The sequence below is a fragment of the Podarcis muralis genome, chromosome 1, assembly GCF_964188315.1.
Source record: "Podarcis muralis chromosome 1, rPodMur119.hap1.1, whole genome shotgun sequence".
NCBI lineage: Eukaryota > Metazoa > Chordata > Lepidosauria > Squamata > Lacertidae > Podarcis > Podarcis muralis.
In genome coordinates this window covers 69,975,258-70,002,281 of record NC_135655.1, presented here as the reverse complement: position 1 = coordinate 70,002,281, position 27,024 = coordinate 69,975,258, and the positions used below count along the sequence as shown (strand labels likewise).

Below are 27,024 nucleotides of genomic sequence, written 5' to 3'. Positions count from 1 at the left end.
GTCCTATCGCGGGGCCACTGAATGCCACGCAGTGTAACGGTCCCTCCGCCACTGGGGCGGACGCCGCCCACGTCCTGCTCCCAGCAGCAGATGGGGAAGCAGCCTCGGCCCTCGCAGGCTGGACTCCAACCCGAACACGGCGACCCGGCGTGAGGCGGAAGAGGCCGCGCTTCAGCTCCCCGCCTCCGGCGAACGCGCGTTTCGGCGAGCGGCGGAGGAGGCGTGTCCCGTCCGGGCCGCCGTACTATCGATGTGGCCCTGCGCGCCGAGTGCTTCCACGTCAGCTGCAGGAGGCAGCGGCAGCGCCGGGAGGAGCCAGGAAGGCGGGGAGGACCCGCTACGGCCCGCTACCGAAGCGACGAGACGGCGGCCGCGCAGCCTCAGCGCCCGTTTTCCGAGGCCGCAGCGGGAACCGCCAGCGAGGGGAAGCGACCCGGAGCCGCGGGAGGTTAGTAGCAGCGGGGCACCCGAGCGGGCGCGGAAAGGGATGCCGGGGAGGCGCGGAGCGTCGGGGCCCGCCGAGTTTCCTGAGGGGCTTCAGCGTCGCCGTGAGGCGGAGAAGGACCTTCCCTGCCGTCTCCAGCCTCCCGCTGGAACAACGTGCGCCCTCACGGGAGGCTCGGGCGCCAAATCCCTCGACTTGGGCCTAATGCCGAGCGGGCGTCGTCGCCGAGCCAAGATGGGGAAGGCAGAAGGGCGCCTCTTTGTCACTCGGGGGTCGGTCAGGCGCCTCAGGTCGCGAGTCTGGCTCTGCCTTCCCAGGGCGGAGGAGGCGGTGGGATTGCCCCATGGATTACACGGGCGCAAGAGGGGCGCGTCGTTGCTGCTGGGTCGGAGGGCGGCGAGTGGTTTGGAAACACCCGGTTTCAGTTCTTTGCCAGGTAGCTTAGTCCGGAGATTAAAAAAAAAACCGGGGGAACGGGAGAAGTTGAAAGTTTGATTTCAACTTGAAAAAAGAGAATCTTGGCCCCGAAAGCTGTTTCGTTGGCTCTGGTGTGCAGAGGCGTCCTTCTTCCTTGGGTCAGTCAGGCATAGGCAAACTCGGCCCTCCCGATGTTTTGGGACTACAACTCCCATCATCCCTAGCCTACAAGGCCACTGGTCAAGGGTGATGGGAATTGTAGTCTCAAAACATCTGGAGGGCTGAGTTTGCCTATGCCTGGCTCAGATCAAGGACCTGCCCCTAGTCCAACATCCTGTTTCTCCTGGTATCCAGCTAGGTGCCTCTAAGAAGCCCACAAACAGGACATGAGGGCACCATGTGGTTTGCCAGGAGCTGGTGTTCAGTGGCACACTGCCCTTGAACATGGAGGTTCCATTTGGTGGCCATGGGTGAGAACTGCTGATTGACCTATCCATGTATATTTATGGAGTCGTGAGTTTCATAGAAGAGGGTCTGTGTTTCTTGGTTAAAATATGAGGACAATTTTCCACAATAACACGTTTGTGTGTTTGTTTTTAATTATCTGACCCAGTGATTTCACTTGTGGGAGTCATTTGTTTTTTCACCAATTGGTCACTCTAAGAAGTCGCTTCCTTTTAAAATTCTGAATCCACTACCAATCAATTTCACTGAGTGAGTCTTTGTTATAGGAAAAGGCGTAAAAATAAAAAAAGTTTCCATTCTTTTTATGCCTTGCATAATCTTATAAGTCTCTGTCATATGCCACCCTATTAATTTCTTTTGCTTTTAAGTTAAAACCTAATCTTGTAGGGAAATTGCTTAAATTCCCTGATAGCCTTGTTTCCCCCTTACTGATGTGGTGCACATAATCAATGTTTTCATTAGCAATTCACCATGATTTCATGCTCCCCTGTCTGGTTGCTTCCCATCAATGTATGCTGTATTGGTGTATATATGAATCTAGATTCCCCCTCCTCCTAATGTATATCACCTTAAATCTATTTACACTAAATCTCATTTGCCATATTGTGCAAATGCATTCACTGCATTTGGAGAAGTTCTTTTGCTACACCTCAAAACTTGTTTGAGCTACCACCATGTGGAATCATTTGGTGTCAACTGCAAACTTGGCTACTTTTCCTGCTAGCCCTGGTCTCCAGATTGTTTATGAACAAATATCACAATACAGAACCTTGTGTGTTTTCATACTGCATTTCATTTTGAGAACAATCTGTACCTATCCTACACTTACTATTTTTGAAGGAGTTACCCATCCGCAAGGGTACCTTTTCTCCAATTCCATGACTGCTAAGTTTATTTATGAGCTTTTAGTGAGGGACTTTGTCAAAAGGTTGTTTTCCCACTGGCTATAACTTGGGGTTTGGCATTTGACTGCTCAATGAATAATATCTCAGTGCGCATGAACCCGTCAAAGGTTAAGCATGAATTTTATTCTAGCACTGAAATTTATAAAGCACTTGGTGCTTTATTTTGATGATACAGTATCCACTTATTTTAGTGACTATACAGCCAGCTATGTTTTCTTAGGACGTTATTGTGTATGTATTCTTTACTAGAAGGATTTGTAATAATGTAGTTAAGCGTCTGGAATGTCTAAATAACAATTGAGAACTGGAGAACTGGATACTGTATATTGCTACTGCTTTTTTAAAAAACACTTTCTACTCAGATGTTCTATTGCATTTTGGCTCCAATCTCATACACACCTGGAAGTACATCCCTCTGAATCTAATGGGGCAGTATTACTGCTGAATAGACATATATGAGACTGCAGCTTTGGTACATGTGAGCATTCAGATGAGGTTATTCTAGATTTGTAAATCAGCCTACAAAAGTTACTAGCCTCACCTGTATGGCATTCCTGGATTAATGTGGCCAGCAGAAGAGTTGTTAGATACAAGCAGGCATAGGCAAACTTGGCCCTCCAGATGTTTTGAGACTACAACTCCCATAATCCCTAGCTAACAGGACCAGTGGTCAGGGATGATGGGAGTTGTAATCCCAAAACATCTGGAGGGCTGAGTTTGCCTATGCCTGAATATAAGGCTGCACTGTTCCCCTTGAAATATGGTTGCATATATTTGCACATTTGTTGCATTATTTTCAATAGAGTACATTGTCCTGCAGCCCTCAGTCCAGTAGACAAAATACAGACTTGAGGATATTTGGGGATTTTTTATGACAACGCATGGACTACAGTAGAAGCATAGTTATCAATTAACTGCATTCTTGGAATTCTTTTCCAGAGTTTGTGAGACATCTTTTTAAAAAATCTTGCATTGAGAGAACTTTGATAAAGAGACAAAATGACGGCTGCAGAAAATGTGTGCTATACATTAATCATTGTTCCAATGGACTCGGAGCCACCATCTGAAATGAGCTTAAAGAATGACTTGGGTATGTTATGCTTTCTGGACCATACTTTTATAGTTGTATGTGAAGTTATTTCAAATATTCTATTGCCTGTTCTGCTGCCGTGGCAATCAGAGAAGTGGTGGGAAAGAAAAAAATGAAATGAAAATATTTTAAACATTAAATGCTGTAAAACAGCCTTTAAAAAGTGAAATAAACTAATTTAAGCATATAGTAGCAGCTAAAATGGTTAACAGACCACAATTAGTGTGAGGAAATACATATGGTTTCACGGGCAAAACATGGGAAGTGGAGTAAGCATGTTGCAGAGCAAACAGTGATGAATGACAAGTTAAATTTCAGTTCCTTCTGCACTCAGTTGCAGCTCTACTGAAAAAGTGGGAGCGCAGCAAAAGTGCAGGCATTGCTGAGTAAGTGCATGTGTGTTCTGTAGCATGCAACTCTAGTGCCTTACAGCCACTGCATAGAGGAGCCACCATATGGGAACTTTTCAAGCATTCTTTTGTGTGGTGGTTGTATCTAAGAATTTTGCCTAAATTGAATTCTCATTAATGTGAGGCACATGTAAACCCAATACAGTGGTACCTCGCAAGACGAATGCAAACCCAATACAGTGGTACCTCGCAAGACGAATGCCTCGCAAGACAAAAAACCCGCAAGACGAAAGGGTTTTTTGTTTTTTGAGCTGCTTCGCAAGACGATTTTCCCTATGGGCTTGCTTCGCAAGACGGAAACGTCTTGCAAGTTTGTTTCCTTTTTCTTAACACCGTTAATACAGTTGCGACTTGACTTCAGGGAGCAACTCATAGAACGCGGTGTGGTAGCCTTTTTTGAGGTTTTTGAAGACTTTGGTGATTTTTTGAAGCTTTTCCGAAACTTTCCCGACACCGTGCTTCGCAAGACGAAAAAAATCGCAAGACGACAAAACTCATGGAACGAATTAATTTCGTTTTGCGAGGCACCACTGTAGTGTCTACCCAGAAATGCTTCCCCTTCTCCTTTACTTGTGTGTTCTTTTGGTTGGAGTAGTACACAGTAAGAAAGCCGTCACCAAATTGTTGCCTTCCAGGTATTTTGGATTCTAGCTCCAGTCAGCACCAGCCAGCATGGGTCATACTGGCTAGGGCTTAAATCTGGAGGGCACCAGGTTGGCAAAGGCTACGGTTTACTATGCCAAAGTGTAGAAATCTCTATAGTGATTATCATGTAATAAAATGTAGCAGTAGCAGGATAAAGAACAAGAAATTCAGAGTGATTGTATGTAATGCAACAACATTTAAAAAATGTGCTGCTATCATAGTTTGTGGTTAATGTAACTTAACGCAGCTTCTTTTGTCTAACAGAAAAAGGAGATGTGAAATCTAAGACAGAGGCCTTGAAGAAAGTAATCATAATGATTTTAAATGGTGAAAAGCTGCCAGGACTTTTGATGACTATTATTCGGTTTGTGCTGCCACTTCAGGACCACACCATCAAAAAACTGCTTTTAGTATTTTGGGAGATTGTTCCCAAGACCACTCCAGATGGTAGACTGTTGCAAGAAATGATCCTTGTTTGTGATGCCTACAGAAAGGTTAATCTTTTATTTATTCTACTTGTAGCATAGAATCGTAATATGTAATCAACGTAATTTGTAATCAACCATACTAATGCTATAGCATATATCCGAATATCCTGCTTTGTAAGTGGAATATGTTTTTGTCTTGTTCTTTTGGACCAAGATGTGGTTTTATTGTAAAAATGACTTTCAGTTTTGGATTATTTTTGCCTTTGTCCAGATTTAGTTGATTTTTATTTTGTCCAGATTTAGTAGACTTAGTTGATGTAAGGAAACCAGAATGCAATTGTACTTCGTTTCCAAATACATATATCATCTTGATTTTGATGTTTCAGGATCTTCAACATCCAAACGAATTCATCAGAGGATCCACTCTCCGTTTCCTTTGCAAGCTTAAAGAAGCAGAATTGCTGGAACCATTGATGCCAGCTATTCGTGCATGTCTGGAACATCGTCATAGCTATGTGCGGAGGAATGCAGTCCTTGCAATCTACACTATTTACAGGTAAATTTTGCAAATTTACTAAAGTCCCAGCTGTCAGACTAGGAACATAGCTATGCTGTATCTTTGGGCGGGGGGGGGGGGGGAGGTGACAACCTAAAATGATGCTCATCATTTTAACACTTCATATCTCCCCCTTCTTAATGCATTAAAGCTATTTAGTAATTATATAATGCTCAAATTATAAAATTAAGCTTGATCATCACCTGTTAAAAACACCGACTTAAAATCTTATTTCAATAAATGCTTGAAGAATTCATAATTTGTATCTGTTGTGGTTTTTATATTATTGTGGATTCTACATCCCAATTCAGTTGCTACTTCTAGCAGAGAAATATTTCTAAATACTTTTTGGTTTGGTTTATTTTGCCTTTACTAAACTGTTCACACATGTTGCATGGGAGTGTTCCTTGTGAAAGGACTTTATCAGTTTAGTGTGCGCTGAAATTAAATCAAGTATGGAAAGTAGTCCTGTTTCTCTTATCGTAATGGATGAAATCCAGTGTTGCACCAATGAATGCAATGTGATCTCTCCTCCCTGTAGCTCTCAGCAGATTTTGGAGGAACACAGGAGGGAGGAGAGGAAGGGAAAGTAATGTTTGCATGAGTGGAAGTCCATTGCACAAGCGGGATGGCACAGTTGTCTTCCAATCTGTCCACAAGCCCCTTTACAAGTACATACAGACCTGCAGAGCTAGGGGTATAGCACACTGGGTTCTGGTGAAAACAGTTAATGATCATAATTTTGATAGCTTTTTATGCTGGATGCTTGTGAGCCAGTCTACCATTGAAATTAATTAAGAAATGGCATTGAGCCATTGTGAGAAATAGGGAGCATTTAACTTCATTTTCAGAAATACTTACTTTAAGTTTACTTTTTGGTCCAAGCTAATGTAAACCAGGCTAAAACAAAATCATAAGACTTAACACAACTTTTCGTAGCTTGTTAAATAAACTGAGGCTGCAATCCATGGAACTCCTTTCTATGTGGCTTTTTTCTTTGCAGCAGATTATAGTTTTGAAACTCTTCAAATTGGTTTGTCAAGCAGTGCATAAGGAAAGGTTTGAAGCCATCATGATTGTTAGGAGTTTGGTGCATAGCCCATGAATTGCAGTCGAATTATAATTACAATGTTACAGATTTACCCTGTTAGTAGTCTTCTATATTTACAAGCTCACAGGAAAGGTAAATAATTGTAACCCTGCAAAAATGGCATTGGATAAAAGAATTGAAAGAATTGGATCAGATAAAAGAATTGAAGGAATTGAAAGAACTTTACCCATTTTGGGGTACCTTGCTGTTTTTTGAATATAAAGATTGAGTGCCGAACAATTGTTTTTTAACTTTTCTTCAAAAGGCTACAACATCTACATTTCGTATTAATCCAATTACATTATTGAGCGTTACATTTGTAATCTTTATCTCTGTTCTTTTAAAAGAAACTTTGAGCATCTTATACCTGATGCCCCTGAACTGATCCATGATTTTCTGGTGAATGAGAAAGATGCAAGTTGCAAAAGAAATGCCTTCATGATGCTTATTCATGCTGATCAGGTAAAAATAAATGTCCCCCCCCCCCCGTCCTTCTTGGTTTTGAATTAATAATAATAATAATAATAATAATAATAATTTATTTGTACCCTTTCCATCTGGCTGGGTTTCCCCAGCCACTCTGGGTGGCTTCCAACAAAATATTAAAACACAATAGTCTGTCAAACATTAAAAGCTTCCCTAAACAGGGCTGCCTTCAGATGTCTTCTAAAAGTCTGGTAGTTGTTTTTCTCTTTGACACCTGATGGGAGGGTGTTCCATAGGGTGGGTGCCACTACCGAGAAGGCATCTGCCTGGTTCCCTGTAACCTCACTCCCCGCAGTGAGGAAACCTCCAGAAGACCCTTGGTGCTGGACCACAGTGTCTGGGTAGAACAATGGGGGTGGAGACGCTCCTTCACGTATACTGGACCGAGGCCGTTTAGGGCTTTAAAGGTCAGCACCAACACTTTGAATTTGTGTTTTAATTTAAGTGGCATATACCTGCCTTGCCTTCACTCAGCCAGCTCTATCACCCCAAGCTGTCTAAATGTTTCCTGCTTCATCAAACAACGGCACCCTTTCTTCCTTCCTGCCCCTTATGCTTGGAAACATCTCCCAGAATGCCTTTTGTGATGCCATCTCTCTCTTTTTCTTCAAATTCCTCTTCAAAACACAGGTTTTCAGTGATCCCTTTGGCACTGTCTCCTACTCCCAGTATGCCTAAGTATGTGTAACTTCAATATATGCATTATCTTCCAGGCCTGCCCACCTCCATTTCCTTCTGTTGTCTCCCCTTTGTCTTTTTCTAGATTGTAAGCCTCTTGAGCCTATTATTTTATTAAAGTGTCATCCAAGTACAAAGATGGCAACATATGACTAAAAATAAAATTACATACTGTAATTTGGCGTGTCCCTGGTAAACTGAAAGAATATAAAATGTAAAAATGAATACATACTACTTGGATTATAATGAGAAATGGCAAAACTTAAATGTGAAAATTATTTTGTTTATTTCTGAAGGATCGTGCTTTGGATTACTTGAGTACCTGTATTGACCAAGTCCAGACATTTGGTGATATTCTACAACTCGTTATTGTGGAACTGATCTATAAGGTACAGGAAAGAAATAATTTCATTTTTCATTGGGAAAGAAATTGTTTCTAAAAAATATAAAATGAGCCTCAGCTCGTTTGTTGCAAACAGTGGGAAAATGGAAGTTAAGGACTAACAAATGTGTTAATAACTGAGAGTTGTATCCAGCTAGGTTTTACTCTGAGTAGATCCATTGAAACTACTGAATCTAAGTTAGTCATGCTCATTCATTTTAGTAGGTCTACAATAGACCTTTACAACCTTTGCAGTTTTGTGTGCCAGACTCCACATCATCAGATGGAAAGATGATAGGCTGGATGCAAGTACAATCAGAAGGCACTTGACTGACACAATAGGATTCCATGATTTCTGATAAAACTCATTTCCATCTGTAGTCACCCAGGCTGAATACAAGGGTCTCCCAATTCACAGAATCGACTTTTGGAAGCTGTAGCAAGGAGGAGAGGACAAAAAAGCAATGTTCCAAAATCAGAGTTATTGTAGTTTGTCAGATTCAAACTGGTGTATTTTTAGAAACAAATGTTGTTTGAATAAGACTTCTGTATCAGTGATATTCTTTATTTTGGTGCTGTTAATGTTTGTATGGGTAGTATGTTTGTTCAGGTTTTCTCTGGTGTTTGACAACCAGTGTAGTAACAAGAGAACTAAGCAGTTGAGGGTGTTGTTGTTGTTGTTGTTGTTGTTGTTGTTGTTGTTTAAAAAGAGATAATCCATTCCTCCTTCAGCAAGAGAACATTGCTTCTGCATCTTTCATTTCCTAATCTAGGTTTGCCATGCTAATCCATCAGAAAGAGCTCGGTTTATTCGTTGTATCTACAATTTACTGCAATCGTCGAGCCCTGCAGTAAAATATGAAGCAGCAGGAACATTAGTTACACTTTCCAGTGCACCAACAGCAATCAAGGTACTGCAGCGTATTGTGACACATCAAAACATTTTTTAAGTGTCTTGGACATCAGTATACATTTGGTACTAAGGGATTTTAAGCCTTGTGAATTGGAACAGCAGGTAAAGTTTAGGAGTGTCTCACCAAGGTACTGCTTTGTTCATTGGTTATTGGCACATGAATATGAACATCAGATGAACCATTATCCAATTTATAATTTAAAGAAAGCATTTTGAGGGTACTGTTTTGCAATTCCATGATGTTGTACTAAGTCAGGAACAGGCCAAGTTAGAAGGAGGCCACTTCGAACTGTCTGTTGTCCAAAAGTACCATGGTAATGGAACACTCCAGTATCTTATTCTTCAGCTGAGATATAGTATAGCATTGTATTTTGTATCCTGCCCACCCCCAGAAATGGATGCAAAGATTGAGCCACATTTTGCGCTTGAAATATACATACAATTGTTTTCTGAATGTGCACACCATATTTCATCCTGATGCCTAAGATTTAATGGAAAATATAGTGCCACAAATATCCATGCCAACTACCAGAGAATGTCAAACAGGCAAATCAATTCAAGTGCTCAGAATTATTGTGCAGGCTTGCCCATTTTCCTTAGTTTGTAACATTTCCTGTTGATTTAGATAAACATGTGTTCTTGCACTTAATTTATTTGTCAACTTCTTTTCCTATATCACAAATTGGAATGTTTTAAGGATTTTCATATTTTTTTTTAACTGAAGGCAGCAGCTCAGTGCTATATTGACCTGATTATTAAAGAAAGTGACAACAATGTGAAGCTCATTGTGTTGGACCGCTTGATTGAACTCAAGGATCACCCAGCCCACGAAAGAGTACTGCAGGTAGGCATAGTTTTCTCAAATTCAAAGCTATACAACCAAATGTATGTTGTATATTAAAACTGTGTTATGCATTTTTGGGTTTTTTATATCTTAATCCTCCCTGTGATCCTTGGATGAGGGGTGGTATAGAGATTAAATAAATAAAGTAAAATATGAATAAATATAAACAGCGCATTGCACAGAAATGAAATAGCCCATGCCTACAAACAAAGTGTATTTTATTTCAGGATCTAGTAATGGACATACTAAGAGTTCTGAGTACACCAGACTTGGAAGTGCGCAAGAAGACCTTACAGTTGGCTCTCGATCTTGTATCTTCCAGAAATGTAGAAGAGGTAAAACACATGTTCCTTCCCCCCCCCCACAGCTGAATCCTATACCTGTTAATGTTTGAGTAAAGTCTCTCTTAATTCAGCTTAGCTTACTTTTGAGTAACTACACAATACTTTAGCTTTAATCTTTTGACCTTTTTTTAAAAAATGTAATTGTTGTTTTGTGTTTTGCTTTTGTCTAGTTGGTGATTGTTTTGAAGAAAGAAGTAATTAAAACAAATAATGTGACAGAGCATGAAGATACTGATAAATACAGACAGTTGCTTGTTCGGACATTACATTCTTGTAGCGTTCGGTTCCCTGATATGGCTGCAAATGTTATTCCTGTGGTAAGCAACTCATTCAACATTTTGTTCCTGTTCCACAAATTTTGTTACACTTAACTTGCAATAATTGTTTAATATTTAATAGTCGCTTACTTTCTCAGCTACTTTTCTTGTAGCCCTGATTGGTCCTCCCCCCATTTTTAAGTTTATTCTTGTTCCCAGTTTGTTGTTTTCTATTAGTTAAAGCACACACTTTATTATAAATTCTCATAATTTCGTTATGTGAGAAGAGGTTCTTATTTTTGTGGAATTGTAGTTGGAAGAACAAACTGTATTAGTGCCAGAAAGTAACAAGACAACATTGTAGATGTTTAAACAAGAAATTATCATCTTTATTTTGAATTATAAAAGCTTCAGAACAACTTTATTGAGTCAGAAAGTGTCAGGACTGGTCGTTGTCCTCTTCAGATCACCTAAACTGAAAACCTCTAACTCTTCCCTGACAGAAAGACCTGAGTTCCCTAGGATTTCTGGCCAAAGTTTACTAAAGTTTTTAGAAAGAATTCAATATAATGCTGTTCTGATAGTTCTGTCAGTGCAAGCAATATGACTTGCCAGATGGAATTATCCCCCTTTTCTCCCACCATGTTGTTCCAAGGGTTCCCTGACCCCATCCCCTGAGCCAGTTGCGTGGGGATGAATTGGGGGGGGGGGCGGGAGCCCATTGCACAAGCAGACGTCTTTACACAGGGCTTCTGCTGAAGGGACTCATTTGTTGAATATCACTCCATATGATATAGGAAGCTATTGGCATCTATGCATGCAAAGCGGCTGTTAAATTGTACCTAACTGCCACCTTGTTCCGTGCGCTATGCCTTACAGAAATAGTTGAGCCTAAAGCACTCTTGTACATGTACAGTCAATCCAAATCCTGTTAACTTCTAGTTCTTGATTTGGCTAATGGGGTGCTGATGTCTTTCAAGTTGTGTGACTTGTTCATTCTTATCCTAGTTGATGGAGTTCCTCAGTGATTATAATGAAGCTGCAGCTGCTGATGTCTTGGAGTTTGTGCGTGAAGCCATCCAGCGTTTTGATAATCTCAGACTACTTATTGTGGAGAAGATGCTGGAAGTGTTCCACTGTATTAAATCTGTCAAGTAAGTTTAACATATGCCTCAAGTAGACACTGCTCACCACCTGGATTTAAAGGTTTAGGTGCTTCTAAGTCAGGGGTCGGCAACCTAAGGCCCATGGGCTACAAGCAGCCCAGAGGGGTCGTTTAACTGGCCCACGAGCCGCCCGCTTGGCGAGTCCCCATGCACTGCGCTAAACCAACACGGCACGGGGACTCGCTTCTGTGGCGCCAGAAATCACGTCTGCGCAGACGCTGATGCTGGAAATCGTGGGGATGCGCGCTCGGGATCCAGCCCATGGAGGGATCTCCGCTGGAGTGAACCAGCGCAGGCGAGGTAAACCTTGCCGACCCCTGCTCTAAGTTGTTAAAATAGAAGTGAGTTAAGGAAACCGATGTGGGTGCATATGACTTTGGCTAAAATTCTTAATTCATTTTATTGCCTTCAAATTTTGGTGTGCCTCTGAACAGATGTGAAAAGAAATCGTATGTTTGCTACACTGCCAAAAAGGCAGTGTTCTTACTCTCACGAGACTTAGTTGTGTTGCCTTTAAAAAACTGAAGTGATTGGGCAATTAAATTAATCTGTTTCCATTACATACATCTGCAGCAGCATGTGATTTGTTTCTAAATGAATTATTGGGTGGGATTGACACATAACAAGCCGCATCAGTAGAAGCCTTGTGTGAGGAAGTCTGCTAGCACAACAGGGATTTTCTCCTCCTACTTCCACCATACCTCCCAACAGTGGCTTGGAGTGGGGGGCAGGAGAGTCCCCAGAAGAGCCCCCATGGACAGGGAGTACCATTCTATGTGGGAAGCTGCAATGCCTGTGCGGATGGAAATCTGTCCAAAATTTACCTTACTGATGCGGTCGTACCTTGGATCCCAAACACCGTAGAACTTGGACATTTTGGCTCCCGAACGCTACAAACCTGGAAGTGATTGTTCCAGTTTGTGAACGTTCTTTTGGAACCCGAACATCCGACAGGGCTTCTGCAGCTTCTGATTGGCTACAGGAGCATCCTGCAGCCAATCAGAATCCACGATTTGGTTTTTGAAAGTTTTGGAAGTCGAACGGACTTCCGGAACGGATTCCGTTCAACTTCCAAGGTACGACTATACTTGGTAATCCTGCCTCTCAAATTTCAAAAGCAGCTTGGGTTGCTGGGAGAGAAACCTCATTAAGTTAATTGTTTTAGTACGTGTTTTCTCAGCATGCAGGGGAAGTAATATTAAAAGGCTACTCATGCTGCAGTCCTGCTCACACGTTCATTGTGTTCAGTAGACCAGTGTAACTTAATTGTGAGTAAATATATATAGTTTTGTGCCAACATTTCATCTTCCTGGCCTTTCTGACAGCCCATTCACATGTCTTGTGTTTTCCCACTTCCTCTCACCTTCCTACCTCCTCCATGAGTGGATGCCTTCTGCCAGATAAAAGCCCTTGCATTCACAATAGTGCCCCGAAAGACAGGTGATTAGACTTTTGCCTTTGTTAGCAGTGGCTTATATCCCAAGAGTTTTACTGTTCCTGCAATATTTTTCTGCCACTGGGAAATAAATCTAGAGTGGTAACTGAAAGAGCGAAGGAGGGAGGAGGATGCTCTTCCACTCGTCTCCTTTACCTTTGGCAGTTCATATATCTGGTAAGCAGATCAATAGACAACTGAGCCTCTGCTAAGCAAATACTAATAATTTTTGTAGGCTACTTAATCCTTTTGAACCGGAATGACTGATGTGCCCATGAAATGTATGAGGGTGCAGTTTGAATTGATTATCTGTATAAAATTGCAAGGCTGATTTATTTATTTATTTGTGCTTTATAGAATTTATCGCGGAGCCCTCTGGATCCTTGGAGAATACTGTAGCACAAAGGAAGATATACAGAGCGTAATGACAGAAGTCCGTAGATCACTGGGAGAGGTAGGTGTCTGTATTGTTAATCAAAACACATTTTTCTGTTTTTATACATTTCAGGGGGGAAATAAGCCTTTGAAAACCACGGGATTTAAAAATTGGTTACATTTGGTGGTTTCTTGAGGATGTACTGTACAAATGAAAAACAATACCATGCTAATACCAACTTGTAGTTTTTGCTGAACAAATTAATCAAAGATTAATCGTATTGAAATAATTCATCATTTCATTAATAGTTAATGGAACAGAGAGTACTTTAATGGAAAGAGAGAAATTAATATATGGAGGTGCGTACAGGAGGAGATTGGTTAAGTTTATTTTCTTTGGGGCATCTGAGAGAATATAGCCCCATCTTCCAGGCTGAAGTTTATGCTGTTAATTTTTTTATCAGTCACATTGTTAATCTTTCAGATCCCAATAGTAGAATCTGAAATCAAGAAAGAAGCTGGTGAGATGAAGCCTGAGGAGGAAGTTACTGTGGGTCCAGCCCAAAAACTGGTCACTGAAATGGGAACGTATGCTACACAGAGTGCTCTTAGCAGTTCCAGACCTGCGAAAAAAGAAGAAGACAGGTGATTTGGCTTTTGCCTTTGTTAGTAGTGGATGATTTACAACTGCTGCTTTTGTGTGAGTGCAAGGGCTTTAGATCTGGCAGGAGGTGTCCACTCACGTAAGATGTGTGGAGCTGATTTCCCCTGATTTCCCCATTAACTCCACAGCTGCCACTTCCATTTTTTTTAGATGGGAGATGGGGTCCAAGGAACTTTGCGGGGAGAGAGAACTGAAGGAAATCCCCACTACTTTTGTGCTTTGATGGTGCAACAGCACCAAGAGCACTAGTGGGATTTAAATATTTATATATATAAAGCTATCTTTAAAAATAAATCAATCAATGTTTACACAAGTCTGCCAATGTGATACATTTTATTTATGCAAAAATGTATACCTTGTTTCTCCCTTCCAGAAAGGAGTTGCTCGTAATGGCTTGCCAAATATGAAAATACGTATAAAAATAACAATAACCTGTCATTAAAACGCAGTTGCCAGTCTAAAGCCGCCTTAAAGGGCAAGAACACAAAGAATCCAAATGATATATAATGCTTGATGCAATTCTTTCTGTTCCTGTAATCTCTCTAATTGTCTCAACATTCCAGTAATGACACTAGAACAGACTGCAGCAGTTATTGTCTGTGAATATTGGACAGAAGAGGGCAGTGTGCCTTTACTGCCATTTGGTCAGAGTATATTGTTTCAAGTTTTTAAGAAACAAAACTCAATACAAAATTCCTTGGAGATTTTTTCTCTCTCTTAGCAAGCAGCCAGGAGTTGGAAAGCACATCATTGGCAGGAGACACTGAGTTCAGACAGGATATCTGCACGTTGGCAGCGAGTCCTGCTGAGTCATTAGAGAGGAGAATCTTGTTGCTGTGGCCCAGGGCATAGACACAAAGCAAAGAGTTGTTTGCAGCTTGGGTAAAGCTGCTTACAAAAAAATAACCACCCTCCCCCCCCCAAAAAAAAATACAGCCCACCAAGTACTTACAGTCCCAGCCCGTAATGTGGGGCGGAATTTTTATCCAACATGGAACATTATTGGCCGTTCTGCTCTTCTGTACGGAAGGAAAAAATTGAAAATGCATCATTTCATAAAATTAATTAGTAACTTAATAGATGAGTATGTATCAGCCAACCTGCGTGGCTCACTCCCCCCATTCCCCCCCCTTTTCTGTGTACTTGTGTATTTTGAAGGTTTATTATGGGTGCGATGATAGATAGTCTGTTACATCAGGTGCAACCAGTGTGGTGCCCGCCAGATGTTTTGGACTAAAAGTCACATCACCCCTGATCAGTGACCTTGCTGGCAGGGGCTGCTGGGAGTTGTAGTCCAACATCTTGAGGGCGCCACAATAACTGAAGTCTGTCATATAAGCCACATGGCTAAGCAATATGTTGGGTGCTGTTTCCCTAAATTTCCAGATTGCCCTTTTCTTTTTTTTTGGTAGGCCTCCACTGAGAGGGTTTTTGCTGGATGGGGATTTCTTTGTCGCAGCCTCCCTCGCCACAACGCTGACCAAGATTGCGTTACGTTATGTGATGCTGGTTCAAGAAAAAAAGAAGCAAAATGTACGTTATATTTCTTTGAATTGTGCTTAAGGGATTCCTGCCTCTGAAACTTGGTGAGAGGACAGCCATCTCTCTTAGATACTTGAAGATCACACCTTTTGGGCAGTCTCTTTACACTCAAGGCACCTTCACTGCTTTTACAGCTTGCTTTGTGTGAAGGTGTACTACTTAGTTTCAAGCTAACAAATTGCTGCTCTCAGCTTCAGATATAATCTGTTTCCCCCATTTTTGATTGGGTTTTGCATGTTATTTTTAAGAGGGAGTATTGAGTTTCTGGAATTCAAAAGGAAATGCACATCCTAATATTCTCCTCTTTTCCCCTCCTTCAGTCTTTTGTAGCTGAGGCGATGTTGCTCATGGCTACTATCCTCCATTTGGGAAAGTCATCTCTTCCCAAGAAACCAATAACGGATGATGACGTGGATCGGATTTCTCTCTGCCTGAAGGTCCTCTCAGAATGTTCCCCACTAATGAATGACATCTTCAACAAGGAGTGCAGGCAGTCCCTTTCGCACATGTTGTCTGCTAAGCTGGAAGAGGAGAAGCTCTCGCAGAAGGTGAGAGCTCAAAATTGCCCGTGTAACTGCAACGTTTTGTAGGCCTCTGACTCTTGACAAAAAGCCCAGGTAACAGAGAGTTGTTCCTTGTGTGTATGTTATATCTCAACTCATCCCTATTCCTCTTTACCACAGAAAGAGTCTGAGAAGAGAAGTGTGACAGTTCAGCCAGATGATCCCATTTCCTTTATGCAACTCACTGCTAAAAATGAAATGAACTCAAAGGAAGATCAGTTTCAGCTGAGTCTTCTAGCAGCTATGGGGAACACACAAAGGAAAGAAGCTGCAGATCCACTGGCATCCAAGCTCAACAAGGTGATGTCAAATATCCGTTTTCCCAGGCGGTCCTTAGGACTGAAGCAAAAGAAATCCTTTCACTTTCCATGTTGTTGTTTTTTAATTATTAAAAAATGGGCATGATTCAGCTTTTGACTCCCATAATCGGAAGCCCGCACAAAGGCTTCCACTTGAGCCAACAGTGCTTTCCCCCAGTATACCCTTGGGGGGTTGTCAGGTGAACCTTCAGAATAGGGCACAGCTGAAATGCATGCCCTGGTGGAACAAACAACAAACTGCAGCACTGAATTAGTCCCATAATTACAATTGACACAGTGCTGCCATACTCTTGTCACTTTCCCCTGCAGCAAACCAATTAGGCAGTTAATGCTTCAGTTACCCTTACATTGGCATGTGATATTAGAAAACGTATTCAAAAGTCTTGTAAGTTGCATTCTTACAGCAGTTAGTCCTGTAGGGATTCTTGCTGCCATTTTAAACAAGCAGAGGAAAGCCTTGAGACAAATCTGTGCAACTAGGGGGCCTTGCTGTGGTTGAAGAGAATGAAACAGACAAGATAAGTTGTTTTTACTGGGCAAAACACAGAAATGACATTAGTTCATTAGAGTGTCTTATTTAACATATCTCCCAAGTGTACAGTTTACAGAAAGATATGGATGCCAGAGAGGGTAGCTGTGTTCTGGTATTAATAATCGGAAATGGTTTGGGATGTGGAAGATCTTAAATCTCCTTATGGACCTAAATGGAAGAGAATAGTGTAAGGGAATAATGCAGTTTTCAGTAGTGATGCTTCATTTTCAATAATGTATGCCAGCTTTTTGTTAAGACGCTAACCGCACAATCCTATACCTCTCTGATCAGAAGTGAGTCACATTGAATTTCAACAGGGCTTCCTCCCATTTAAGTGAGGATAGGATTGCAGCCTAACTCTCTATTTATGTTTGGCAGGTGACTCAGTTGACAGGATTCTCGGATCCAGTCTATGCAGAGGCGTATGTTCACGTCAACCAATATGATATTGTATTGGATGTGCTCGTGGTAAACCAGACCAGTGATACTTTGCAGAATTGCACACTAGAATTAGCTACATTAGGTAAACAATTACAGATATAACAATTATGTAAAATGCTTTACTGGTAATAGTTTTCCCCCTGGATAACTTCTATGTATCCTCTTTAAACAGGTGATCTGAAGCTTGTGGAAAAACCATCTCCTCTGACACTTGCTCCACATGATTTTGCCAATATTAAGGCTAATGTGAAAGTCGCTTCCACCGAGAATGGAATAATTTTTGGTAATATCGGTAAGTATTCTATATTATCTGCTATATATTTTGGAATATTGTTTGTCTGTCTGTCTGTCTCTTCTCTATTCATTTGGACACCTTTTAAGATACTGTGACCAAATTTTGCGTGGTGTTTTCTGAGATCAAGGAACATATTTTTGTCTTATGTTTGGATACAGCTGAACCCCATTTTGAATCAAGATGGTGGACCTTACCTTTCAAAGCCGCACTGATTGTTTGCTTAGAATTACTGAGCAATACTGAGTACAAGTCTTGATAGTATACAGCAACTAAGAAGTCTTAAAAGTGTGTTGCTTTGATTCTATTTTATAAGAATGTGACTGTATTTATTTTACAAACATAGCTTTAGGAAAATGCTATTTTGAAAGAGATGTCTGCATTCTGAATTGGAAGGAGTATGAGTTTCATTCAACCTTTAAATCTGTTGCAAGTTATGTAATGGTCTCCATTCTCCTAATCTCTCTCTCTTTTAGTGTATGATGTTTCTGGAGCAGCTAGTGACAGAAACTGTGTTGTCCTCAGTGACATCCATATTGACATCATGGATTACATCCAGCCTGCTACTTGTACTGATGCTGAGTTCCGTCAGATGTGGGCAGAATTTGAATGGGAAAACAAAGTGAGCTCTCGCTACCCTTTATTTATCCACATTTGAAAATAGAGTATTATTAAGAAACCATACAGGTGTGGGTGTGGGAGATATGCTTTGTTTGTTTTTGTCCCTTGGAAGCAGCTTTCTAGGGAACATATGCAGCTATTTGCAGGAGCGTAAGAGCCCAAGTATACATGCAGAACACCGCATGCCGGTCTTTGCATCTGAGCTACTGTACTGCTTTCAGAAAAACTACCACTCTGGCTTAGGTGCACCTCCCATGGCAATACACTTTTTATTGGGCTGAAATTTGTTTCAAATACAGGCTTTTGAGTTGTGTAGGACCCTTTCAGATATACAGCAAATGTGTGCTGTTTTGTTTCGTTTGGTCACATTAAATAGCATAGGGTGTATTATCTCATCCTTCTGAACTTGTTACGAGGTAGAACAGCCCCTGTTTCCATGTTAGATTAACAGCCTTCCACATAGATCTTATCAGCCTTGAGTGAATTTAGCTTCTGTAGGTTCTTGGTACAATGATTGTCCTTGTATTTATTTATTTTTCAAGGTCACTGTGAATACAAATATAATAGATCTGAATGAATATTTGCAACATATATTAAAGTCAACTAATATGAAGTGCCTTACTCCAGAAAAGGTAATACCTTTTGCTAATAAATTATAACTCTGATCTCAAATCACAAATAAACCCACTTTCATTGAATTTAAATCTGTTCTGTTACCCAGATACATAGGCTTGGATCCTAACTTCCCTTCTGTGAGTGAATCGGGTTACATTCATGGAGTGGGGCTTTCCCCACTTTCCCTTTCCATCAGCAGCCCTCTATAATCCTCCACCCCCACCCCCTGGAGAATTTTCTTCCGCGGTTTGGGAGACATTTGGGTTATGTTGCTAAGAGCTACAAATGAAAGGACATTTGGCACAAATGGAAGAGCAACTTAGGATCCAAGCGATTATATGATTCTCTTTGTCTTTTGGGTTTAGAAACTGAAGGGGTTTTTTAAGTGCAATTTAGCTCTGCATTGAGTCCATGCATTTATTATTATTGAATTATTATAATAATCACCATCTGCCTTGAATCCCTTATGGGGCGCAGGGTGTGTGTGTGTGTGTGCCTGTGAGTAAATATATAGTTTAAGACGCTGTGTAGTGATGAGTTAATTTCAAAAAAGAAATAAAATGCCCTTGTAAAAGGTGTATAAAATATTGTCTTTCTAGGCACTTTCTGGTTACTGTGGCTTCATGGCAGCCAATCTGTATGCACGGTCCATATTCGGAGAAGATGCTCTTGCAAATGTCAGCATTGAAAAGCCCATTCATCTTGGGCCTGATGCTCCAGTCACTGGACACATAAGAATTCGTGCAAAAAGTCAGGTAATTATATTTTATAAAGGTAAAGGTAGAGGTACCCCTGCCCGTACGGGCCAGTCTTGACAGACTCTGGGGTTGTGCGCCCATCTCACTCAAGAGGCCGGGGGCCAGCGCTGTCCGGAGACACTTCCGGGTCACATGGCCAGCGTGACAAAGCTGCATCTGGCGAGCCAGCACAGCACACGGAAACGCCGTTTACCTTCCCGCCAGTAAGCGGTCCCTATTTATCTACTTGCACCCGGGGGTGCTTTCGAACTGCTAGGTTGGTAGGCGCTGGGACCGAGCAGCGGGAGCGCACCCCGCCGCAGGGATTCGAACCGCCGACCTTTCGATTGGCAAGCCCTAGGCACTGAGGCTTTTACCCACAGCACCACCCGCGTCCCTTATTATATTTTATATGTCTCCTCAAATAGTCAACTCCCAAACTGATGTTGCAAGTTTGAAATTTACAAATTAATATTATCTAATTGGTAATCGGGTTAATGTCTTTCTGTGTTAGGCTATCTAGGTAGAGTGGGCAACTGTGTCCTGGAATAGAGTTACAGATGAATTTCCAAGTAAACATTTGAGACATAAATCTCTATAATTAGCAGGAAGGTGTCTGAAATAGTTGGTTGTAAATGATGCTTTTCCAGGTGTGTGATAAATTCTTCGACCTGTAATACCATCGCAGTCTACTGGAAAATGTGCTCATGAAACTGAGGCGGATCTCAGAAGTGCAATGCAAGGAGCACCAGACTTGGCTGACATTCTAGTATGTATCCAGTCCCTTCATGGACATACTAGAATGTCAACAAAGTCCACTTCTAACAATGGCTCCTTGCATTGCACCAGAAGCTGTTTTCGATAGAAACTGCATTTTCCAAAGAAAAAAGTTCCTATATGTCTCAACTATGTATGGAAGAAGCAGTGTCAGAGACAGAAGTGGCACTTTCTTGCCTCCAGCACATACTATTTAGTTCTGTGGGGGGTTAGTTTGAGTCTGAGCATCTTATCGCTAAGAAATCTCAGAATGAGATGAAACGCTCAAGATTGCATCCAAAACTTAGGCAAGCAGAAGGACAATTATGCAATAAAGTTTCCTCGCTGCAGTTCCCCATGCCATTGCCACCTCCCCTCAAAAAAAGAAAAGGGAAAAAAAGAGGTTTCTGCTGGGGAGTTGTGAATTGAGGAAGGAATCCAGGGGGGGGGGGGAGATAAAAGCAGTTTGCGGGAGGATTCACATGCATGTTGCAGGGATGGAGAACCCCTAGCCCTCCAGATGGTCCTGGACACCACTTCATTGTCTGTTCCAGGCAGAATGGCCAATGGGCAGAGCTGATGGGAGCAGTAGTCCAACATAGAAATCTGCCTTCTACTTAGGCTCAGTATTGGCACTGGCTCCCCAGGGATTGAGGCAGGAGTCTCTCTGAGCCCCGCTTGGAGATGCTTCAGTACTGAGGTTTTCTGCATTCAAAGCAGATGCTCTTCCACCAAGCTCTCTTCCTTTTCCAAGGACCACGTCTTCCTGGGGAGCACGGTTTCCCCATCTCTGCCTTAATGCATACAGTGGTATTAAAAGCAGTGATGGAAAGCTATCTGCCCACACTGCTTGATGAAAATGACCACCACAATAATTTTTTGTAGTATGCAAAATACGAGCCAGAATGGGATAGGAAACCTCTTTTCCAGAGCCAAGGGCTGTCTTCCCTTCTCACTTCAGGAGCAGAATAGAATACTGTATCAATATCACAAAGCTCTGCCCATCTCACTCTTCATGATGTTATAATGCCTGACATATAGGAGGGAATCTGCTGAATAATATGGTCCTTACTGAAAGGGAATGGAAATGTGGGTATTTGCTCTCAATCAAAATATAGGAATTGAATTATTACTGGGTATTTCTCCACTAAACCTTTGAGACCCCTTTTCCCCTCTCCTCCAGTATAGCTTCTCCATGTAACACATTCCTCCTTTAATTATGACACTCGCTGCTGCTGTCCTGGCAGTGTTTAATTTGATGAAAGATTAAAGTAGCCAATGCTGATTTAGGTTTCCCTCTGTATCAAGGGTTGCCTGCGATATAGCATTCTATTAGAAAACAGACCTAACCTTAGAAACACTGCTTTGAACTGTGAATGACAGCTATTTCTGGTTGGATATATAAATAGAGAGAAAATTGTTTCTTTTGCATGTTAATAATTAATTTAGACATGTACCCATTAATCTCTCATCTCTTTTGCAGGGAATGGCTCTCAGTCTCGGTGACAAAATCAATCTCTCTCAGAAGAAAACTAATCTATAAATGTAAGATTCTTTTGATTATTTGCAGTTAAATGCTTGGAATTTCGCTTGTTGGATTCAGAACATCTTGTATTCTTCTATGTTCTTTGGTTGTAGAAGCTGATCTTCTTGTGCTGAATGCATTCCAGCAAATAATTTGTAGGTTTTACTTATCACTCCAAGATCATTGTTGATAAAACTCTAAATCTACATTTTTTCTCTCTCAAATGTCTAGAAGTAATGTTGTCTTCTCTATGTACTATTTCAAATAAAATAAACAAATTCTCTGCTAGTCTGGCTCTTCTGGTGTGTACTTTAATCTGCATTGTTTTTCTCAGAGATGGGGAATATTTTTTTGACCTGAGAACCATATTCCCTCTCAGTCAACCTTCCAGGAGCCACATGTCAGCAGTGCACTGGCCATGGTATGGCGGATATGTACTATAGCCTCTCAGTTAACTAAAAAGTACTCAGAAGGCAAACATATTCTGGTATCTTTTAGAGTCCTAAGTGGTCCACACTGTGGTGAGCTTTCTTAAGTCAACAACGTGCTGTTATCAGATGCATGCAGCGAACTGAGAAGGAACACATGAAAAGGGGGGGGGGGAATGATCAAGATTGCTCCCTACTTAAGGGCAGTTGCTTCCTTCCTTCCTGGGACATGGTTTACTGGTGCAATATCAAGCTGTGATCAGTGTAATTATTGGGTGCTGATAACAGAGACAGTAATTTGTGCAGAACATTTTGGGCTCCACATGTTTTGAATTCAGTGTGCTGCCTTTGAGCAGAAAGACGATGGAGGGGGCAAGCACCACACGAGGTGCTAACAAGTCTAATGCAGCAGGTTTTGGGGACAACGGACTTAGTCCAAGCACTGCACCAGATTATTTGTTTTAATTGATTTAAAAATTGTCTTTTAAAATTGTAGCCTGCTGAAGGGCAGGTAAGAAATCAATAAAAATCACCAACACTCTGCTTCAAAGCATCTTAATCTGGCTAATAGAAGCCTTGTACCCAGCATTGCATTCTAAGAAACAAAAAAATTCCGGGCAGTTTTGAAATCGGTACTTGAGGCCAAAATGTCAGTGTGGGGTATTTCTTTAGGTTCTTAATTCTAGGTGTACATTCCTTGAAGGTACTTCCTGTGCAGCCTTATCTGGTTCCCATTGGAATCTATGCCTTGTCTCAGTGTTAGGTTCTTATAACATTTTATCAGATCACTTCCAACATACAGTGGTGCCTCGCAAGACGAAATTAATTCGTTCCGCGAGTTCTGTCGTCTTGCGATTTTTTTCGTCTTGCGAAGCACGGTGTCGGGAAAGTTTTGGAAAAGCTTCAAAAATCACCAAAGTCTTTAAAAACCTCCAAAAAGGCTACCACACCGCGTTCTATGAGTTGCTCCTCGAAGTCAAGTCGCAACTGTATTAACGGTGTTAAGAAAAAGGAAACAAACTTGCAAGACGTTTCCGTCTTGCGAAGCAAGCCCATAGGGAAAATCGTCTTGCGAAGCAGCTCAAAAAACAAAAAACCCTTTCGTCTAGTGAGTTTTTTGTCTTGCGAGGCATTCGTCTTGCGAGGTACCACTGTATTAAAAGCAAACTGATAAACACTCTCCTGCAAGTGCATACCAGAAATACGTTGTGTTCCTCCAGATATGCCGGGACATCTCACATTATAGACAAGTGCACCTGGCTTTTTATGCCACCTCCTTCATAAGTGACAGCTCAGAATTTTCCTTTCCCCCGCTACTCTTCCTTACACATATTCTCACTTTGGAATGTTCGTGAGATCTTAAATACTAAAATGCAAATGTTGCCATAGGAACGTTGTCGCTTTTAGAAAGGATAATTATGATGTGTCGGAGTACCAAATAAATCTGTTCTGTCAGCAGGCTGGCATGAGGAGCAGATGAAGGCATTCATCTGTGAGTCAGTAAGGTCCATTTATTTATGGAAACGAATGCATCAACAGTGTGAGATGTGATTTGTAATTTAAGGAAGGAATGAAGAATTGCCTCTGAACTAATCAGTGCCTTGCCACCTGTAGAGATGGGGGGGGGGACTCACCAAGTGTTGTTGTTAAGGGTTCTTTGCAGGATCAAAGAACCCAATATGCCAGTAAAATAAAAGAGAGGTGGAAGATTAGATAAGATACCTGGGTGTTGTTCATATTGATGTTCTCCGTTTCCAAATAATTGACATCACCAGTGGTTATTAATTTTTGTTCTGTAACTTGAGAACAACTGTTCCGACTTGCTTCTTCTTGGTGAGCTATACAGAAACTTTGCAAGTCTATTTATGTATTTATTGTTCAAAAGGTTTATGTTAAACTGCTTTATGTTTACAATCCTCCCCCAGAAAAAAAAAAACCCCAAGAGGTTGAATCCAGTGAAATGCTAACCTCTGAGAGCACCAGTTATAGGGTGGAATGCATTTCATGCCTGTCACCACCAGTTGTTTTATTAAGGATGTCTAAGAATGGAATGGATCGCCGAAGAATTGATGCTTTTGAATTATGGTGTTGGAGGAGACTCTTGAGAGTCCCATGGACTGCAAGAAGATCAAACCTATCCATTGTGAAGGAAATCAGCCCTGAGTGCTCCCTGGAACGACAGATCCTGAAGCTGAGGCGCCAGTACTTTGGCCACCTCATGAGAAGAGAAGACTCCCTGAAAAAGACCCTGATGTTGGGTAAGATTGAGGGCACAAGGAGAAGGGGACGACAGAGGACGAGATGGGTGGACAGTGTTCTCGAAGCTACTAACATGAGTTTGACCAAACTGCCGGAGGCAGTGGAAGACAGGAGTGCCTGGCGTGCTCTGGTCCATGGGGTCATGAAGAGTCGGATACGACTAAACAACAACAAAGAATGGAATCCTTCCTTTCATTGAGATTTATATGATAGCCCACAACACAAGGTTTACCATCTTGTTGGCCTGCTTCATCAAGAACGAGTCCTGCTTGATGAACCCAAAGGTCCATCTTCTCCAGGAATTTTTTTCCAACAACGGCCAATCAAATGACTCCAGGAAGCTCACAAAGAAGGCATGATGGCAATAACCCATTCTACTAGCTCAATATACCAGAGCTAGCACATTGCATCATACATGGCATGAGGGTCTGTGAGCACAATTGTAATAAAAATATGCATTTGAGGGGCTTTTATCATTTTTGGCAATTTTAAATGGCTTAAGAACATGAAAGCAAGCTGTATTTTTATTAGGATTATGTTTACAGCTCTGCATACCCTACATGATGCAATACTAGCTCCTATGAAGTTAGAATTTGGGGACTTTTAAAAGAGTGTCCAATATAAATGCCTGATTCCCACAAAGAACATCACTTGCTAGCATCAAAACACACAAGTTAAGTAACTCTCTGAAGCTTCAGCTCCTAAATGGCATGAGCATTCATTAACAGAGCTCCAGCTTCCTCTTTTCCTAATGCTCTCATTCATTAATGAATGCTATGGTTCTCTTAATTGTGTTTGTGCTGTCTTGGATCATTATAGGGTCACTCAATTGAATTCTTCCCATGAGCATATCCGAGCTATTGTAGCTCATTCCACAACATGGTCATTACTGGAGGAAGCAGAACGTGTCATTTCTGAGAACAACGTCCCTTAATTTAGATTAATTTTCAGCTATCCAAGGGAAGAGCTTGAATATGTGTCTGCTATACTGCACTGATTTTCATCCATTATTCTACAAGGAAAATAATTAATATATTTTTGCGTGCCTCCCTACCTAAATATCATCATGGGAAAATGATCACTGCTGACTTACTGAAATGTAGCATGTTTGGCACTAGCTCAGAGATTCCCAGTGACCACAACAACCTAAATCATGAATAAAGGATCTGTGGCCCTCCACAACTCCCAGCGTTTCTCACTATTGGCCATGCTCTCTGGGGCTGATGGGAGTTGGAGTCTGGAGGGCCATTCATTCTCCAGTAGTGACCTAAATCTTGGCTTCAGAGTCAGGATAGTGGTGTAAATGTTGGGGTGTAAGAAGGTGACGATGGACACGGGTGGCGCTATGGGTTAAACCACAGAGCCTAAGACTTGCTGATCAGAAGGTCGATGCTTCGAATCCCCGTGACGGGGTGAGCTCCCGTTGCTCGGTCCCTGCTCCTGCCAACCTAGCAGTTCGAAAGCACATCAAAGTGCAAGTAGATCAATAGGTACCACTCCGGCAGGAAGGTAAACGGCGTTTCCGTGCGTTGCTCTGGTTCGCCAGAAGCGGCTTAATCATGCTGGCCACATGACCTGGAAGCTGTACGTCGGCTCCCTTGGTCAATAAAGCGAGATGAATGCCACAACCCCAGAGTTGGCCACGACTGGACCTAATGGTCAGGGATACCTTTACTTTTACCTTTAAGAAGTTGACGAGCCATAGGGATGCTTGCACATTCCCATCTGCTTTGGATTTGTTAAGTCCTGCGCTGTGTTGCCTTTTGCACACTTTCTCCACACACACTAAAGTTAATTTTTACTATTATCTCTACTTCCGCTCATAAACAAGGACAGCTCTGATGGTGGTTGTTGTAGCCCCTAAGGTTCATCCCAAATGCTCTGCCATTTCCTGAGATACCCAACCTACTTCTGCCCATCCACACCTGCCTACTGCATTCAGAGCTGCTCACACAAGTCTGGGTGATCAACCGGTGTTGGTGGTTTGTGAGAAGTGCTCAAGACATCTGGGTGGGACCCTCTACCAAAATATCTCACATTAACAGCTTTTTGATTTCAGTAGTGAAGGGTTTGGCTTTGAGTCACGACATATCATGGGTACTCAAGAGCGAAAAGTCCCTGATCAGTCATTTCGACCTCCCTTTCAGCTGCTCCCAGCTTCATACTTTGGTGACATCTAAAAAGAGAAGATGAGGGAGCTCTTATTCAGGGGTCAGCAAACTTTTTCAGCAGGGGGCCGGTCCACTATCCCATAGAACTTGTGGGGGGCCGGACTATATTTTGAAGAAGAAAAAAACGCACACATTCCTATGCCCCACAAATAACCCAGAGATGCATTTTAAATAAAAGAACACATTCTACTCATGTAAAAACACGCTAATTCCTGGACCGTCTGCGG

At 41.8% G+C, this 27,024-nt stretch overlaps 1 protein-coding gene across 1 annotated transcript; it reads left to right on the top strand.

Annotated features, from left to right (window-relative positions):
- The first annotated feature begins 307 nt into the window (after positions 1-307).
- COPB1 (coat protein complex I subunit beta 1) lies at positions 308-22,227 on the top strand. Its single transcript, XM_028732282.2, has 22 exons — positions 308-448; positions 3,172-3,322; positions 4,642-4,871; positions 5,192-5,361; positions 6,799-6,913; positions 7,912-8,004; positions 8,771-8,908; positions 9,635-9,754; positions 9,982-10,089; positions 10,269-10,415; positions 11,364-11,509; positions 13,314-13,410; positions 13,816-13,976; positions 15,408-15,528; positions 15,858-16,085; positions 16,221-16,400; positions 17,331-17,475; positions 17,566-17,685; positions 18,162-18,307; positions 18,849-18,938; positions 19,521-19,676; positions 21,898-22,227. The coding sequence occupies exons 2-22, from the start codon at positions 3,232-3,234 to the stop codon at positions 21,955-21,957; spliced, it is 2,862 nt and encodes a 953-aa protein (XP_028588115.1). The 5' UTR covers positions 308-448; positions 3,172-3,231; the 3' UTR covers positions 21,958-22,227.
- Positions 22,228-27,024: the final 4,797 nt, after the last annotated feature.